A 20,356-nucleotide genomic window follows, 5' to 3' on the forward strand; every position below is an offset into this window, starting at 1 on the left:
AATGCCATTCAATATGGTACAGAGTCTCATGGGCCTCCACCTGCAAGCAGATATTTAAGCAGGTCACCCTTAACTCCTCCTATTCTTTAGTCTTGTGTGAAACTCAGGGTGCCAGCTACAGCAGTTGCATGCACCACTGCAACAGAGGGAACAGCAAGTAGGAGAACACACAACATAAATCTCTTTTCCCTTAAGGGTGAAGATTCCTGGATGCTGTTTCTCACTCAGATCTCGATGATCTCTTTTACAACATAAATGGTTCTGTGATGCTATGAAATCTCTACTATACACCACGGAACAAATCTAGAGGCACTACATGCCAAGTAGGATTTTCTCTGTGTAATATCAGAGCTCATTGGAAGAAAGGAGCTCTGATATCATGGACTGAAGCAATGAATTAATTACTTTGGTGTGCCTTGCCAGTCTTGTATTTTTGCAGCAGCAAAAATTAAGAGCTGGATGCAGCTCCCTAAAACACAGTTATTTCAATTATTCTGGTAAACATGGTATACACACACACTCTGGAATATAAGTTCACTATTACTAACAGCTTCACAAAGAGATGACAAATTTTGGCCTCAGCTGTAAAGTTCCATTCATAATAAGGCTGTGCTTATCTTCCATTTTCAGGGCAATTTTTTTAGATTGTTTAAACAATTCTCTGTTCTACTTGCAAACCATATAACAGATGACTGTTAAAAAGTGAAAACAACTGAAAAAAAAAAAAAAAAAAACAACAAAAAAACCTGGAACACAAGTTTAAAGTCTGTTTTGAATTATGAAAAGAATTAAGGTCAGACCTGTACCGAGGACTTGAGCAAGGATTACCTTTAGCTTAACTCCCATTTTGTTTGCTTAATGATCACTTCTCTTACCTGATTTTAGATATTAGGAACATAATTTAATTAGATGCATACTAATACCATTTCTAGATGAATCCTTAAGGGTTTTTCTAGGGGTTAAGTGTAATCAAAGATCAAGCTGTCACACTTGTCTGGCTTTGGCAAAGTAACTAAGATTTTTTTATATTAGGGAAGTAGGCTGTGCTCTACAGTGGAGAAAGACGTGATCTTGTGAGAAGTTTTTTAATGGACCTAAGCAAGGAATGTTTTTTCCCCCTGTCCAGATATTTGGAAAACCTACTTTCCATAGGGATTCACTACTTCTGCTCCTGTTTACACCATGGCAGTAACAGGTGCCTACCTGCTGTCCTTCAGCTTCTAGGAAATATAAATTTAAGTCACTATGACACCTTCAAGGCCTCAAATGAAGTAGCTGTAGAGTTAGTGGAGAGATAAAATTAGTAGTTTGAATAATTATTACATTAAAGGTGTCCAGATTCCAATTGCATTTATAAGCATTTAGGTTTGCCTTCAACCTCCACTTGTCCAGTCTGATTCTGCTCCCTACTTGGAGTCCAGACAACCATTACTTTTATGCTACAGATTTCAAAACAACCTTGTGCAGAAGACAAAACCTGAACCCTCAAACACTTATTTTTTTCCTTATTATTACTAAAAAAATTATATACAATATGTGCATTCTTGGTATGAAACTGAAGCCTCCAAAACCAAAACTGAATTTGCAACTCCTACAGTTGAACTTAAAAATGGAAAATGTACAAAGTTCAACTTCACTGTATTATTTTTTACAACTTTCTGGTTTAAACATAAAATTCCTCCCATGCATTTTAGTGGGAGGAATTCAATGCCAAAACACTCAAGTCATTATGGGTTACACATATCTTCAAACAAATACAAAACTGCACACAAACTATAGTCCTGTGATTGGAACAGCAGGAGTTCAAAATGAAATGTGCTACGTGATACAGTTCTCTATCAAACACACACTTCCCTGTTTGTTCTACCAGAATTACAGAGATTTTCCATAAATTTTGACAGGAATGGGCTTCCGTTAAATACAGATGCTCTTAAACACTATTACAGATGAAGTAAAACTCAGTGCTGCTGCAAATACCTAAAATACAAACACTTCTCTATCCTTAAAGGAGTTCCTGGGCAGAAGTCCTGTGACCTCCTAGCTTCTTTCTCTACATTTCTAATGTCATTATGTGGGATTAAAAAGCAAAAGTTTCCAGAGGAACTTTTGAGTGTTCACTGCTCCTGTGACGGAGATTCCTCTTTGAAGCTGAGAAACCCAAGCTGTCTGGTTTTTACACCACTATATAGGGATGGGAGCTGGGTCTTATTTCTAGAAGAAATCTGTAAGTGATTTTCTTCATTCTGAGACCCATGCCAATAAGTGCCATACCAAGGACAGTAAACTTGACAGATTTCATGCAGCATTTCCGATTTCAACTCCTGAGCAAAGAAAATTGCTGCTTTGTATTCTAACTGTTGTAGAAACTATATGCCCTCAGAACAATAAGAAAGTAATTAAAACTTATTTTATATATTCATCAACCATAGCATTAATTCTTCCAGTTTGAAGCACTAAGTGAATTTATTTGGTATTATAATAACAACATTCATGGAGAAATACTTTGAAGAAAATTATAACAGTACATTCCATAGATTATGAATAAAGACAAGCTAGCAGCTGACACTAGTAACAAAGAGAAACTATAATTCAGTCCTTCTCCCTATCCCAAACAAAGCCAACACTGTTGAAGGCAATCCAGTGTCTATTCAATTCTTCGAAAATGGTTGAGATTTGTTCTAACACAGACTCATCAAAAGTAACGGGAAAGCTGTCAGCAACTGCATTGCCTGGAATGCTTAATTTCTATCCTTGCAGATGATAGAGGGGAGGAATAGAGTCTGTCTTAATTCTATGATTCCAGAAGTACATAAGAAATAAATTTTGACTTACAGATTGCACATATTTCACAAAAAATTACTGGCACACAATATGAATACACCTCTCAGAAGTTATGTTAACAGTCCTTTTGCAGACCAGAGCTACACTCCAAGTGAATGGGTCTCATTCTCATTTAGAACAGTCATTTGTTGCTATAAAAAGGAATTTAAAATATACATAAAATATTAACATCCCTTTACATTACCACTGCTTTGTAAAATGGACTTTGCTGACACTGCTCAGCTGCAAAGCTTTATTGACAAAATCAGCTTTTAGTTTGAAAACACCATAACTTATTTGGTCCTTGACAATTTTAAAGAGCAGTGACAAATCCAGATTGTCTCTTAGGAGACATTTTTCCCAAGATGATGAGAGAAACATGAAAAACAAATTGCTCAAGCACATGATTTTTATGCAGCTTCATGCAGTGTGGTAGAATACTCTAAGACAAGAAATTAAATCAGAAAATCCTGTTATGAAAAGAAAAAACAACTATCATAAACCAAATTAAACTGGCATGTCAACAGACATAGTTAAAATGTCTTCTAAAGAAGCTTGTGCAATACTGGAGACAAAGTTTTTTTTCTTCTACACCATTCTTTTATGAATAAATTCTCAGCTGTTCAAAGTAATTACACCAAACCAAACATTTAATAATTGTACACAGTATGCAACTGATCCTCATTCAGGCAAATACACCATCACTGCAAAATACATATTTACCTTCCTTTCAGATATATGATGAGTTTGTCAGGGAGCACTGACTCAAGATGCTCAAAAACATGACACTAGATCATAGTCAGCAGTATGGTCCATGGGTTTCCATTCCACAAACCACAGCAATGGTTACAAGCACTGTAGCTTGGTGCTAAACCAATGCTGGTGCAAACTTTTTAAATAGACATATTGAAAAAACATTTTTAAATGTTACTTAGCTGTTCTAAAGCTACTAAACATTACAGAATTTAATATATTATTCAGATATCAAAATCTTAAAACATACTCCACTACTCTACTTAAATTTCCAATATGAAAATCTATAGTTTGCTTATGAATTATGAATGTTTGGGGAACTATGATTTTATAGCTTACATAATTAGAATCATAAAGGAAAACAATGAACACTACCTTTTGATTTATTTTTTTTTTGAATGTCAATATCTCAGGATATCCAAAAGCTAGTTTTTTATAGTCGAGGATATGATTAAGCTGCCTCATGCACACAGCAAGGAAAAAGATTTTTAAACACAGCTCAGTGCACTGCATCATGCAGTAATGCAACCGATGCTCATTGCTTTCATCAGCTGCACTGAGATTTAATATGCCAGAAACACGTGAATGGTTGACAAAAATTCTAACTGCAAATCAAGAGAATGGCAAGGAAAAGGTTAACAAAGATCATCTGTGCTGCACTGAGCGAATCATGAAAAGGATTAAGCTGTCTGGTGAGAGCAGGGCTGGGCCCTGCTGCCCAGCAAACACCATCCCACATCACATGGCCTCACCTAGTAGTAAATTACAGTTGCTGAGCAACAGCAATACTGGCACAGATGGCTGACTGCAGTTGACATCTTTAGCTATGCAGATTAATTTATTATTTACTTGTGTTAAAAACTGTACAGGCCAGCTTTCTGGACTAATGAGAAAACACTCCAGCATATTGTAGAATATTGCTCAGTTACATTATTGGGACACTATTCCCTGTACAAAGGGGTTTTGATGCTATGTTCTGCCCCTTATGTAAAAGAGGGGAAAAAAAAAAAAAAAAAAAGGGAAAAAAACCACAGGGCATCACTGCTATTTCTACATCTAATCCTTAAAGTAAAGAGCTGTAGGCACACAGTCTTCATCTAGGACAGAAACAATGTGGGAGTTTGTTTAAGAATACTCCATGGAGACAAACAGTATCCTGTACTTCCATAACCCTTCTACTTGAGGTTCTTTACAATTTTCCCAAATGTCTGTGTGAGAGTTGTGGCTAGGGGCAGAACTATAGGAACTATACTAATTTCACTTCATCACAAAAATTGTGAATAATCTCCATTTTCATAGAAATTGCAGTGTTTGTAACACTGGAACACCCCAAGTACTCTTTGTACTAAAGCAAATATTTCACACTTTATGGCTTTTAAATGGCAACTAAACAAGTCTTGTTTGCATCTGCTCTCTGATCAATTTGAACCCAGACTAAAGTCCAACAGTTTTACACAACTATTCTCTCTTTACTTCAGCACAGTTAAGAGCTGGTATTTAAATAACTAGTTTGAAAATTTTTAAAAGTCTTGGTATTTGCTGGATTTTTTAAAACTCATTTCTATACAACTTATGATGATTATAACAGCTGATAATTTGATTTAGGTCCTTGATTTTTTTCTAGTTTTTTCTGCTTAACTTATAGGACCCTTATATCCCCACCCCCGCCAAGTTCATATAGGGTGTACAGATTCAAAGCTTTTTTTCCCTGATATTAAAAAATTTAAGATTTTGTTGCATGTCACTGCCACAGTGATGGCAGTATTATTCTTATTTATATATCATTTCCAGACCAAGCTGCATTCTGGTTCCTATGTACTACTACAACACAGCAGGGTCTAGACTGCAAACCATAGGGAATACTTCAATCAACACCTTCCTTTACTATCATGTAATCAACAAAGATTTAATAGAGTTATTTCTATTAATTTTATTTTAAGTATAAGCAAAACCTACCTGGATTCATCACAAGAATCATAGTCATCTTCTTTATTTTAAATTATATATTGTTCTCTCTATATAACCTAATAATAATGAAAATAACTAACAAAAATTAATACCTGTCCGACTATTTAAATTCTGTTTAGTGATCCTACTTAATGTCCAAGTTTGTTTCAAAGATTTAGAGATTCAGGATTTTAATATAAACAAATACCAAAAACAATTATAAAGTTTTGAACTAAAATATTATATTTTTAAATCAAATGTTGTGATATGATTGTAAATATAAAGAGAGGCAGAAAGAAAGTAAAAAAAAAAATCAAGGCAATAATATGTAGCCCAATTAATATGGAAAATTTATATCCTATCAAAAAAAACCTTAAAAAAATAGACATGTCCTCCCCCACAAAAAAAAAAAAAAAAAAAAAGAAAATATTTCAGCCTGAGTTAAACATTTTTCATGTTGAACTGAAGAATAAATGTGCAATCCAGTAAAAAGTTCTACTTGATCAGAAGCCATACATTCCACTTTGAGATAGTCAACTGTTTGGGATTTCTGATTCCTTCACTTGGAATTTTTATCCTGCCTCTTTTTTTCCATTAGGAATAAGTCAGCTTTGGTACAGACACATCATTTAAAAAAAAAAAAAATTGGAAGCAATAAAATATTTTTAAGAATTCACTTTATCTCCACCCAGATGAACTTTTGGCAAGTAAACAAATCCTTTATCAAATAGATGGTTTCACATTATTTGAATGCACAATTTTCATTAGGTATCTATGTATAAAATTATACCTGGCCTCAAGATTAATTTCAAATGGTCTCTTTAAAGAACACCAAAACAATGGATGAAATATGATCTAAGGTATATAAAATTCATGTAGAATAATCCGTCTCCAAAAGCTCCCTAGAAGACAGGCATCCACATATGTACAGACACACGTCCCAGGTGGGTTCCAGGAGCAGAGCCCACACACAGCCAAGTGTCCAGCATTAACAGCTCTAACATTCCACTCCACCATCAGCTTTACAGACAACCATCATAAAGAATGCAATGACTTTGTTATTACCCTTTAAACCCATGCTCAGTCTGGGTTGCATGTATCTTCCAATAACTAGCTCACAAGGAGTGAAAATTTACTCCAGCTATTGAGTATACGTGCTAATCATTTAGATTTAACTATAGCAGTTCATGCTTTTTGCCTTTTTTCCTCAAGACATCTTTGTTCATTTTCAGAAAGCCTACTCCTATTTGAATGCTCTAATGGGTTGAATCTTTTTTTGGGAAGTGCTGCTTTCTGTTACTAATGGCTCATGGGAGTGGGTTTGGGAAAACAAAATGGTAAAAAAATTAGAAAAATAAGTCACCACGTAGTAAAAGATACACTTCCTACAAGGTTCTGATGTACATGAAAGGCAAATAGAACAGAGTACAAGTCCTCAAAGCTGCTTATATAATTTCTTCCATTACTTTATGCAACTGTTGCTAGGCAGTCATGTGCCATGGTGATGAGTGGAGTATGAATACCTAGACAGATTAGAGAGACATATGTTACTGAACACTTATGTATGATGCGTTTTCTCTCCAGACTGCTGTACAAAAGACACCAACTATCCTTCTTCCCCAAGAGGACTGCAATGTCAGATGGTTCAGAGAAACAGTTCAAGGGATCTGACCTTGTGGCAATACAGGTATCACTTTCTGCTCTTGGTTACAGAGTTCTCTCTAGTGAGTTAAAACAGGCAGAGTGCATGTACCACTGAATTTTAAATAGAAGTTTAAATTGATAAAATGAATTAAAATTTTTATATGCATTTTATAATGGTTTTACAGTGTATGCAATCTACTTCCTAAGCCAGTTTTTAAAGCTTGTAAAATTCTTTCAGGATCAGCTAGGAATATGGAACACAGAAGTGTAGAAATATCTATATTGGGAAAATTATTCAATTGATTAGTTTTGGAGACTGAGCTACCTTTTAAGAAACTTGTAAGGAGACTGTCTTAGAAAAGCAATTCCAGCAGCTGCACAAAGGGAAAATTTTAGAGAACACAATTCAAATATTTTCCTAAATAAATGCCTTCTACTCCCCCCATCCAATTTGAAATTATTGCTTCCCCACAGGTAATTTAACAGACACAGTAAAATCAGTAGTTATACAGGACATGGGAAAAGCACAATGTAGGATTCCAGAATAATGAAACATGACCAAAAAAATAGCAGGGAATGCTAAAGTAAAACAGTACAGTCAGTAGGTGCACAGGTAAGACACAGAATTTTGGTCAATAATACTTCAGGAGAAGTTAAAATACAAGAAGCAAAAAGAAAACAATTGCACCATAAGCAAGAAAACTGACAGCCAAGTCACAAAACACGATCTTCTTGCTAACTGGGAAGAAGTGGGTGAAGTACTGTAAAAAAGGAATCAGAAACTTTTGTTAATAAGCTAAATACTTAAAGGAAACAGAAAGTAGAAGGAAAATTTGATAATGACTAAATTGAGACTCTTGGCACCTGAAATAAGTGAATTTTTTGTCCATGCCAGAGCAGGTTCTATTAACTTTGATCCCAATGTTCAGTAATAAAGTCAGGTGTGATTTTTGTCACACTTCAATGGCAGACTGGAGCAGGACACCCACAATGAAGTTTCAGCAAGACAGCTGGTGGTGCAGAGCTGAGCAAATGAGAAAAGCTTGAGTGGGAGTCAGGAGATTGGAACTAATAGCTGAATAAATTAGATGCCCAATACCTTCATTTTCTGAAATGATTTTATCATGAAATAAATGCATATCCTGTGTTTATTTCAATGTCTAATATGAAATTCAAATTTACTTTTACATATGTATGCAATCAGTTAGTCTTAAATGCAGCTGTATTTATTGTCTAAATGTCCTGAATTTCACACTTACTGAGTACCACTTCAAAAACTAGTAGTTATTCACAGAATTTCCAAATACTTGGAAATCTTCTTACATAAACTCTCTCAAATTCTGTTTCATTTGAACACACCAATGTTGACCAATTCCATAAGAAATCTGGAGCTTTTAAAGGAAGCCAAACTTGGGGCTTCAAGAAACTCCAAGAGCACACTACAGACATGAACAACTCAGCACTCACAAATAAATGTAAGAAGTTCTGGCCTAAAAACGGTGGCAGGATTTGAAGGCAAAGGCTTGCAATAAAATTTCCTTGTTGACTTTAATATCAATACACCACATTTCTTGCTTGTTATATATATATTTTTTACACTAACAGTCCACAATGACCTTTTCTTCATGTAGACCCTGAAAACTCAACACCTGGTTAGTTGCAGATGCTCTGAAGTTTCTGCACACAGATGTTCAGGTCACTCTTTTTCTCATCCAGGCTTCAGTGCCAGTTATCTCAATCCTCAATTTCCCTAAACTCAAAGAAGACATTGCACTCCTAAACCAAGCAAAATGCTACCAGTGGTTAGTGCTATTAGTCTTTCTGGCTTAAATTTGCAATTTTAACCAAAAAAAAAACCCCAAAAAAAAAAAAAAAACCTCACAAAATATCCTATTGCTGGATGAAGGAAGTCTACTGCTTTTTACCAGGTAGCCACAAATAAACATGTGTGGTGGAAAGAAAACCAGCTGTTAGCTGTGTCCTTAAATCATTGTGGTACTGAGTACACAGGTTGCCCATAAAGGCTGTCAGGCCTCTATCCTTACAGATACTCAGCACTGGCTAAACCTGCTTTAGGTGACACTACTTTGAGCAGAAGTAGACTCCAGCTTCAGAAATTATTTGATTCAATTTTAAATATAAAGTAGTATTTATCAGGTTCAAAATACAGTAATAGTCTGTATTTCTTCCTGTGTGCTTCTCTGATCAGCTAAATTAATACCACAGCAAGACAAAATAATGTTTTCCAAATATCCTCTCTGATTATCACTAGCTAGCCTTTGGTGCCAGGTCTACTATGCTTGAATTGATAAAAGTGTTGGTACTGAAAACAAACTCCAATTACTTTGCAAATTTAAAAGCAGCACATCAGGATGTACAAGAAACTGAGCAAATAGTCACATGAAGCCTTATTCCCATGCAGAGCAATAAAGGATATGTATAAGCAATAAAACAAGCTACCACAAATATAAGGTTAAAATAAATTCATTTGAAGTCCTATATTGCTTTCTATTCCATTTTTGTGTTATAGAATTACAGCAAGAATGGTAATCAAGGTTAGAAATAGTCCACAGAGATCTTAACATCCCACAAGAATGAAATAACCCATGTAGCACCAAGTCAAACTCATGACACAGGCTTACAACTGACGTGGTCGTAAAGCAAATCCACCCCACATCCTTTCCTAAGCCACACACTGGAGTTATGAAGACTGATTTTTTTTTTTATATTAGTTCTTATAGCAGAAAATATTATCTATAAATGTATTTGCACATGAATATTGTGGCCAGATTATGAACACAGACAGCAGGTGATTAAAAACAATCAAAATGAGACAAAAGTCATACTGGCATTTCTTGTCTTTATATGAAGAGATGAGGACACATTTCTAAATATATATGAACAGAGAACAATTACCTTCTTTTTTTTCTTTTTTCCAGTTTCACCCTGTTTTACTCATAAGCAGTTATCTGAAATCACATTGATTTTTTACTGAACTTGTTAAATTATCACAATGGTGTATGTAGTACATCTGATGTTTCAACATAACAAAGGCAAATTGAATTCTTAGTGAACATCAGTTTGAAAATTACTCACCTCTGTGATATGAGGATTAGGATTGAATCCACACAGGCTGCAGACTACAGTGTGACACTGGGTACACGTGTTGTAGTTGGCCTTTTCAGGAGTGTGCAGCAGCAGCTCGGTGGTTGTACAAATAGGGCAGAAGGTTTTCTTTGAGGCAGACTCAGTGGGTTGACTTGCACCAGCTTGCATTTGCTGTGGGGGTTTCTCAGGCCCTGGTTGCTGGCCAGGTGGTTTTGTAGGTCCTGCTTGTTGTGCCGGGGCTTTTGTGGGCCCTGCAGTCTGAGAAGGTGGTTTCGTAGGCCCTGCCTGGGGTGGCACTTGTTTTACAAGCCCTGTTTGCTGCAGAGGTGGCTTCCCAGATGCAGGCTGAGGTGGTTGTTTTGCAGGTCCTGTTTGCTGAGCAGATGGCTTTTCAGGTCCAGGTTGCTGAGAAGGCTGTTTTGGAGGCCCTGTCTGCTGGGGAGATGGCTTTACAGGACCTCCTTGCCGTGCAGGCTGCGATGGTTGTTTTGCAGGTCCTGGCTGTTGTGATGATGGTTTTGTAGGAGGTGGTGTTTGGGACATCACTTTAGTGCTGTCTGGTTGCTGTGGGGATGGTTTTGTTGGGCCTGATGAAGGTTTTGCAGAAGTTTGCTGTTGACTGGGTTTTGTTGGTTCTGACGGTTGCGGCTGAGATTTCTGTGGTCCTCGTGGCTGGGGTGGTTGTTTCGCTTGCTCTTGCTTAGCATCTGCTGGTTGGCCATGGCCTGGTTTCTGAACTTGCTTTGGTCCCCCAGGCTGCTGCTGCTGCTGCGGCACTGGCTTGGAAGACTCGGTTTGTTGGACAGTAGGTTTGACAGGTCCTTGTTGTTGAACAGCTGGCTTTGGAGACTGTGGCTGAGTTGGATGTTTCGCAGGGCTCCTCTGCTCCTCAGGTTTCCCTTGCTCTTTTGGAGCAACTTTTTGTTTCCTACCGGCTTCTTCATGAGTTGTATCTGAATCCGATATCAAATCAAAAGGATTGAATTTGTTCACAACTGAAGTGACTGCACTCAATGGATTGGCTTCTGAGAGAAAACTGGGCATCATACTTGGCTTCTGATCTTCTTTAAAATCAGTCCTGGACTTTGATTCCCGTAGACTAAGAGTAGAAGGGCTCCGTCCAGGTGCCCGTTGCTCTGTCTTCAGCACATCTACTGTTCTGCTTTTACTTAAACCTGGTGGTCCTGGATCCGGAGGCTTACCTGGCTGTCTGGGATGGCGGCTTGTATCAAGTTCAGGATGTCTGCAAAGAGAAAATGTACTAAAATTAAAATAAAGCATAACACAAGAAAAATTATATAAAACAAAATGCATCAGTAACCCTGGAAGTGCACTGCTAGCACTGTGAAGTTTCTCAGTGCTTAAGCATTTTCAAGACCAAGGCTTATAACAAGGTGCATGTAAAAAGTATCTAAATAATCTTTATTCTTTAAAGGCTTATACGAGTATTCAGTTATAGATTGTTTTATTCTTTAGAAAATAATCTAATACAGCAACATTTAACCAGATACTTTTTTTTCAGAATTCTGAAGAGATCAAAGCTAGTACATCCTATTATACCTATATCAAAATTATTAACTCTCCACCCTACTCCTCAGGATGTAAAAAACAGGGAGACAGAAGACTAAAAGAAAAAGAGGTGTCAAAATTAGCAGATCAAAGTACAGCCATATAAAAAAAGATGCACAATGCAACATGCTTATGTACTTGTGTTCTGGATACTTGTACAAAATTTGTCTATATTTACAATTCAATATGCAGCAGGGATTTAAACTCTTAAATTCATGTACATTAAGGAGTATATGCTTCTTTGTAAAGTATTTATTTTGGCACCCATCTGCTCAGAAATCAGAAGATTTTGCCATCAAATAAAACAGATTTCAGTTCACAATTAGCCCTGAACCGTTTTTTTCTTCTTTGCAAATAGTTACCATACTCTTTCTCTGCATCATCTGAACAATTCACACTGACCAGTATTAAAAAAATTCCACTGCATTACGTTAGAGAATTGGGAAAAATCCATGCAACAATATTTTTCTATATGTTCATAAAGGAGAAAATGAAACTAAGAATGTAGAAACTCAAATCAAGATCATGGCTCCATACAGGGCACAGTATTTTACTTGTTGCTATACTTGGCTGTAGCATGGGAAATAATATTGTACTTGTTGCTAATGCTCAGGGATGTAATAAAATATTCTATTCAGTGCTATCACTGAGCTTCTGCTGGAAGATATGGTGTTCTCTTCAGTGTCAAAGAAATGTTGCAAATATAAAATTTTCACTTTTTACTTTGAGAGAACCAGGCAGCCAGACATGACATTTCTTCTTGGGTATCCATGAGCAAAATAAACAATCACTCATTAGATTTAACTGCATTCATTGACTAATAAATAGATAAAGGTACAATTTAAAGAGTTTTTTCACAAGTCTGCAGAACCATCTACAATAGCCACATTAAAAAATATATTTTACATTGTAAATGTCACCATGAGTTTAGCAGAATTTCTGATTAGTGGTTAGTTTCCATTACATGGCTAGCAATGACAATACAAAAGGATAAAGCTAAGTGATAGACTTTTCTGTGTAATTCTCACAACACAGGATTCCTTATCTTGTATCTGACTTTTTCTTTTAATTAAAAATTTCCTCAAGTAACACTTGTTAGAGACAAACTATTCCCAGCCTTCCACAATTCCATTTATCCTTTCTGATTCTTCTGTACTTATTGACCGCAGTATTTGGAAGCTCATGACCCTAACGTGTAACCCACTGAAGTGAGCAGGTGCTTTTCCACTGGCATCAGCAAACAGTGATTAATTCATAAAGAGGATAGTCCAGATAAGCCAAATGATAACCTAAATCTTTCAAATATTTGGCATTTTTGCTTATTAAAAGAGCAGTTTTATATTCAGATTAGCAACTAGGTAAGTTTACCTGTAGTTCTGTTCCTTGTTATTTAGATAAGCAGTCTAGGTTTATCTGAAGAGGCTCTGCTTACCTGATGAAAACATTTCAACTAGTCTATTTGCCTGGTACACCTCCAGCATTCATGTTTGTAAATGTTCAAACTCTTGGAAGGCTTCATTCAACAATGATAAGAGTGAAAAGGGAGCAGCGAAGAAAAAAAATCAACACTGCTAATTAAATTCAGATCCAGAATACCATAAAATTCAGAATCCAGGGTACCATGCTCATGCCCAAACCTTACAATGTGAAGGTAGAACAGAAGAGTGGGAGGGGGGAATCCCAAATAAAAACTGAAGCAAAAAAACCCAACCATTTTTAAAAACTCAACTTGGAAATTAGCAAGAAAAATAACTGTGGATTGGAGTAGAATTCTGCTTCAGCTTGCGTTTTGATCAAATAATGTGTACCATAAATTTCCACCTGATCAGATATCAGGCTTTGAAATGAGATTAAAACCCATGAATCTAGGAAATAAACTCAGGTGATTCTTTTCAAGGCTATTGGTATATGCTGAAGAGGTGACTTGTCTTGCCTTTGTACATACCAATGTTTCTAAGCAATGGAGACAGCCCGTGATTAACTAGTGGAAGAAAAAGCCTTGGAAAGACAAGCTTCTTGAGAAACGTTACTTCTGTCAAAAGCCAGGACTTGCTCCATTTACTTTGAGCTACCTGAGAGTTGAAGTCTTCTTTTCTACAACCATTTTACAACCAACTACAGACTGATGCTGAAAAAATCTTAATTGAACTGGAGAATCAGAAGCCTCAAACTAAATCTTGTACTTATTTGGCAAGAATTTTCTAGCTTTCAAATCTTTTGAATCATGAAAAGCCCACGGTTGTTTTAAGGCCTTCAAACCAGACCCAACATACAAAACAATTTAGTTCTTCCTCACATAATACTTTTCTTTGTGCTGCTACATTTCCTCTCACTTTGCTCTTGATTCATGAAACTCATCTCTATTCATTTACATATTACAGCCAAATCAAAGCTTACTTTGGAGTAAGCAGAGTTTTAACAAAAGGACTGTTGGTCTAGTTCTTCAATTTCATAACTACAAGTAGCTGTTAAGGCATGTCTTTTCCCCGTTCATCAGTATTAATAGTTTCACAGACAAATTCAGCAACAATGCAACTCAAAGGTAGTTAGATCTTTTCATATCTACAGAAAATATATGTATGAACTTATGCATCATCCAGTAGCTAACATTTTAAAAAATATATAGTTCTTCTGAAAAATACACCATAAATATACTTCAGAAGTGCAACACTCAGCAAGACTTCTTAGCATTTCTTATCAAAATGCAGCAATTTTTTTTTTTTATTTGTATCCACTCTGACCAACTTATTGAACTGGAGGGAAAAAAACCCTAACAAAAAACCCAAGCAACTCTATTAGATGGTCATATATTCAGCTGGCCATCTAATCCTTTCAGCTATAGTGTAATTCCTCAGGAAGTGAACACTGGCACAGTTACAGAGTCATTTGCTGAAGCTAGAGCAAATGGAACTTGCTTACAGATTGACTGTGCTTGTTTCAGATAAATTTCCCAAGCATGAATTTTATGAAGAGAGGTAATTGAAATAGGATAGAAAGATTTCCACAGATCCTAAACATCTCACTGGAACCTTGAAAATGAAACTTTCATTTAAAATATTAAAAAAAAAAAAAAAATAGTGGGGACATATTAATTAGACAGTTCACTTTAGGTGCCCTAGATCTAAATGCTTTTATTAAAATTCACAAAACTTAAAAGCTCAAAGCCTACAGAAGTTCTAGAATGTAGAATGTTCATTTTAAGGTGGTAAAGGTGTAACTATGCTTCCTGGCACATATATTACTTATTATGAAAAAGTCTGTATTTGCAAAAAATGTTACCTCAGGACACCAGCAATCATAAGGAATTTGTACACTTTAGGGTTATTTTGGGAGTAGGAATGAGAGCATTTAGAATAGCAAATAATTATTAGACTTCAATGTTATAATGGAAACCACAAAGGAAAAAATCCATGTAATATGTTAGAAACTAACAGACACTACAATAAGGACACTGCCAAAATGCAAATCTATATGGACTGAAAGCTAGAATTCTTTAGAACACACTCTCACCTAATACTTGGACTAGAAAGAAAAAAGAAGAAAAAAAAATAGTTCCAGTTTTTAGTCTGGTAGAGGGTGATCTGTATTCCTTAAAATAGTCTTACTCCAAGGATTTTGTTTGGATCAACCTTGATAATTACTGCAAACATTATTGGTAGCTCTCAACAGCAAAGCAAGCAAGGAGCAAGAGGAGCAAATAATGCTACAAACCAAGAGACAAGACGAGTAGCAAATTCATTACAGTAGGACAGGCATGAAGATACTATGATGAGAACTGCTATAATAGTCAAAGCAGACATTCTGACGCAAGGTAGAAGGCTGTGATTCACAAATTTAGAATCCCTTTACTTCAAATAGAGGGTGGAAGTATGGTATGCTAACAAGATCAAAGTAGCTTCTGATATAAATATGTTTGTAGGAAAGCAGCCATTTATAAATGCAGAGATATACATGTTGCAATGAGTTCAACCTACTCTAAAGACTTCCAAGAACATTTATCTTTATTTTTTTATTCTATTGTTCCAGTAAAAAGTAAGTTTCAAAGCACTTGTGTCTTTGTTCATAGATGGCTATACAAAAGGGAATTTTGAGCTTAGTTTCATGGAACTAAAGAATATTTCTTTTTCTCATTAACAACAGAAGCTGTGCAGAGACCTGATTTGAATGAAAAATTTTATTTTACACACAGTGCTAGTTAAGCAAGACACGAAACAGCAAGATTTGACTTCCAGTTTTAAAAAATGGAGACCATCACCTCAAGTATCATCTCAGTGACTCCAATAATTGTCCAGGAATTGATTTAGTCCCATCCTCCTTGCCTCTCTTCTAGAATTCACTTATATAAATAAACCTGATATTATATAAACTGAATATGCATGTATGCGGGGTGAGGTCAATGCACCGTGAAACAGTCAAGGAGGCTCCTTTTAGCGTCCTCCTTCAAGACAAACACACCCAGCCCCGGAGTCGGAGAGCAACAGAGGCGCCGGCCTTGGATGACGGGCCGGGCCAGGAGGGAGCTCGGGACCGAGAACAGCGACACGGGGCAGGGCAGGGCCGGGGTTCGGGACCGAGAACAGCGACACGGGGCCGGGCAGGGCAGGGGTTCGGACCGAGAACAGCGACACGGGGCCGGGCAGGGCCGGGGTTCGGACCGAGAACAGCGACACCGGGCAGGGCAGGGCCGGGGTTCGGACCGAGAACAGCGACACGGGGCAGGGCAGGGCAGGGGTTCGGACCGAGAACAGCGACACGGGGCAGGGCAGGGCAGGGGTTCGGACCGAGAACAGCGACACCGGGCAGGGCAGGGCCGGGGTTCAGAACCATGGACAGCAACACCGGGCAGGGCAGGGCCGGGGTTCAGAACCATGGACAGCGGCAGCCCCGAGGCGCCGGGCGGGGAGCGGGCTTGTTGCACATCGGGCTGTGAATTCTCTGAGAGGCAGGCAAAGAACGGGGAAGGAAATTACCCCAGCCTTCGCAAAAGCACAATAAGGTAAAGTCATGATTCTCCAGAACACTGAATACCGTGGCAAGCAGTTTAATCTATTTAGCCTCTCCCCTTCCAACTAATAAAAGGGGGGAAAAAAGAAAAGAGGATAAAAATAAGGGTGAAAAAATAAGCTGAAACAGACCTCCTCAATCCATGACTATTTAATGAAGCCAAATGATAGTTGTAGAGGTTCAGAATCGGCAGAGTAAGGGCCAGAAAATGTATTACGCCCAAAAGCTTTGGAAGATTCAACAAGATTCTCCCTCAAGATGCTTGCAGAAGCCATCCACCCCGGGGAGAGCTTCCCTGGCTCCTACCAGAGCTGTGGGGCATCCAGCCCGGTAAAGCACACACCCGCACACAGAAAACCAGAACGGTGCCTGCACGTCTCTCCCCGCCCCGACACAGAAACTGCCCGTGCTCCACATCAGTGCAAGGCAGGAAAGGAGGGCGCAGCCCCAGGACCGCCGTTATTATCAGAGACCGCCGTAGCGGGGACAGCCAGAGGCTGCAGGCTCCGTCCCGGTGCCCGCGCCCGTGCGGCCACCCTTCCCTCCCTCTGCCAGCAAAATGGAACGCCGGCTCCGGTGCAGCGGGCCCAGATCGTATTGCGACTCGCCCCCCGCCCCACCGCGAGGAGACGGAGAAGGGGGAAGGGAGGAGCGGGAGAAGGGAGATTTTCCGTGCATGCCTTTGCATGGGAGGCGGCTCCGCGCCGGCGAGGTTCCCTCTGGGCAGCCCCTGCGCCCTTGACATGACAGCGGCGATCTGCCTCCTCTCCTCCTCGCTCAGCTGGCTCAGGTCCGCCTCCACCCCGGCCGGGACCAGGCTCTGCAAGGGGGCCGCGGAGCCGCCGCCATCCCCGGCTGCCGCCGCCCCTTCGGGGAAGGCGCCCAGCCCTTCGCCTCCTTCCAGGCTCGCCTCGTTGCCCATGGCCGCCGCGGCTCGCCGCCTCTCCCGTCGGGAACAGCGCGGGCCGGGGCTCGCAGCCCCGCTCCCCCGCGGGCAATCAGGGCTCCGCGGCCGCCACCACGGCCCCGGGCGGCGGCGGCGGCGGGGCCGGGCTGGGGCTCGCTGGCTGCCGCCGCGGCTGCCGGGGGAGTGCGGCGCTGCCGCCCGCCGCGCTCCGCCGCCCCGCGCCGCGCATGCTCCGGGCGGCGCCCCCCGCGCTCCGCCCGCCCCGCGCCCCGCGTTAAAGGCGCCGCCGGCCCCGCCTCGAGCTCCGAGCGGGGACCCGCCGCCGTCCCTGCGGCTGCTGCTCCCGCTCTCCTTCCCTCTTCGGCCGAGGATGGGCTCGCCAGCAGTTAAAGCTTGAAGAAGCTTCGTACGCCCGAAGCGAAAGAGGGACTGGAAAACGCCTCTGGAGGACACCGCCCCCGCCAAGCAACCCCTTCAGAGTAGAGTCAATGAGGTTGGATTGCTCCGTGCCCTGAAGAGCAGATTTTTGAATGTCCCTGTGGATAGAGATTTTACAGCTTCTCTCGATCTGTGTTTCTGTACCAGACTACCGTTGTGAGGACTGTCTCCACCATATCAGTGTTATTCCAGGGCTGATCAGCCCCAAACTGGACACTGTACTTTTAATGCAGTTTCTCAACTGCTGAATATATTGAGAAGAATAACCTTCTCCAACCTTCTGGCCACACTTGAGGTAGCAGAGGTCAGGCTGCCTCAGCCATTCTTCATCACAACCACATACTGCTGGCATGCATTTTACCTGGATGTTTGCTGCAAAGCTGCTTTTGGGACAACCTGTCCTGGTGCACAGAATTACTCCTTCCTAGATACAGAACTCACATCTTGCCATTCTTCAAGACATTCCTGCCAGCTCCTTCTCCCACCTGGATGGAGCAGAATGGCCCTGCTCTTTAGTGTATCTACAGTTCTCCTAGCTGAGATTTGCAGAGGATGTATTCCATGCCTTGCTCATATCAGTGGCAGAAATATTGCATACCATTAGTCAGAAACATGCAAATAGTAGCATGACAACAGTTGGATGTGATGCAAATAACCACAGCTGGTTTCAGCCCAATAGTTTACTCTATTTTTCATCCACAGTACAGTTCTCCCTAATTTGGCTATAAGGATGTTATAGTTGGTCATGCTGAAAGCCTAATGGAGTGATGTGCCTGGGGTTAAACACATGCTGTCTATTTTTAATAACCTTTCTGTCTTTTGGCTGCTTGGACATGGCTTCTAAGAGGACTTGCTCTGTAACTTTCCCACTTTCCCAGGAAGGGTACTGGCCACATTTGTTGAACTGCCTGGTAGTTATTTTGTGGATCTTCTTTTTGAAGATGGATACAGTGCTTTCTTTTGTTTTATGGTCATTAGGAAACTTTCACAGTGACTTTCTGGAGATTAATGACTTTGCAGTAGCATCAGCTTCCCAATCACTTTTTGATCCATCCCATTTAGTGCCATAAGCTTCTGCACAGCCAACTGGTTTAAGTATTCTCTACTACAGCTCATGCTTTCCCTTAGAGACTTAGAAGACTACAGGACAAACCCAATCCATAAAATCCACCACTTTGGCCTTTCTATGTCTTTGCCACTAGTTTTCCTGCATTATTGATCAGAGCCAAGTTTTTACCAAATCCTTTCTAGAGATCTCACTAAATTGTAGCCACGTTTTGCATATGCAAATATGTTTGTTAAGCAACTAGATCTTCACAAATATACTTTGTTTTAGCAAGAAAGATGTGCTAGCATTTAGTACTCTTGCAGGTCTTCTTTAGCTTCATTACTACTTTGCTTCAGATACAGCTCTATGCAGATGAGCTCCCAAAATGACCTACATCGGGATGCTGTACAAATATTTATAGTGTTCTTGTAGTGTAGCAACCAGAGATCATTTTTCCAGTACTGGTTCACAGTAAGTGATGAAACTAGTAGCAGCTGGGGGCTTTCTACTTTTCTCCTGAGTGGCTACAAGTGACACATCAAGAGAACAGCTCAGCAGAGAACATGATAAAAAACAGAGGGAAAACTGTCTTAGTGGAGTAGCATGACATGAGTGTAAGTGGCTGCCTCTTCACATGGTGTCCCAGGTAAAGATATTAAAATGGTCTGTGCAAGAGGCTACACACAATGCAGTCACACCCGAAGGAAGGTGGATTCCTTTGACATGTGAAGGAAAGACAAAGCTCAGTTAAGGGGGTTAGCAGGAAACAAATGCACATCCTGACATGATTCTGCACAAAGTGAACAAAGTGAATTGTCTTACTGAGTGATTTTATTTATTCAAAGCCAAATAAGTGACTAGTTCTTCTGACTCAGATGAGAAATTTTCTTATGTTTAAAATACATATGCCATCTGATTTTAAACATAAGACAACTTCTTGATCTGAGTCAGAAGAATTAGTGGCTTTGAATAAATAAATTCACTCAATAAGACAATTCAACGTGGGGAAACAAGAGTTCTGCTGATGCTTATTGTTTAAAACTATATATACTATTTCTGTTTCACTGTTAACCTGTCCCAAGATAAAAAATAGGAGGAAGAGACATTAAGGCCTAAGG

General features: G+C 39.5%; 1 protein-coding gene across 8 annotated transcripts in view; it reads right to left on the bottom strand.

Moving 5' to 3' along the window:
• Nucleotides 1–17,833, bottom strand: part of PCLO (piccolo presynaptic cytomatrix protein) — a 318,646-nt gene extending 300,813 nt beyond the window's left edge. For 3 of the 8 annotated variants that reach the window (XM_021539594.3, XM_021539592.3, XM_021539591.3), the window contains exons 1-2: nt 17,526–17,833; nt 10,261–11,515 (exon numbers count right to left, since the gene is read on the bottom strand). In XM_021539594.3, the coding sequence (XP_021395269.2) occupies nt 10,261–11,515; nt 17,526–17,767 (1,497 nt within the window). In that variant the 5' untranslated portion in view covers nt 17,768–17,833. The remainder of the gene's footprint in view (nt 1–10,260; nt 11,516–17,525) is intronic. The other 5 variants (XM_077783666.1, XM_021539596.3, XM_021539595.3 and 2 more) reach the window with 2 other exon arrangements.
• Nucleotides 17,834–20,356: the final 2,523 nt, after the last annotated feature.

This window comes from Lonchura striata, chromosome 5 (assembly GCF_046129695.1).
Source record: "Lonchura striata isolate bLonStr1 chromosome 5, bLonStr1.mat, whole genome shotgun sequence".
NCBI classification, from domain to species: domain Eukaryota; kingdom Metazoa; phylum Chordata; class Aves; order Passeriformes; family Estrildidae; genus Lonchura; species Lonchura striata.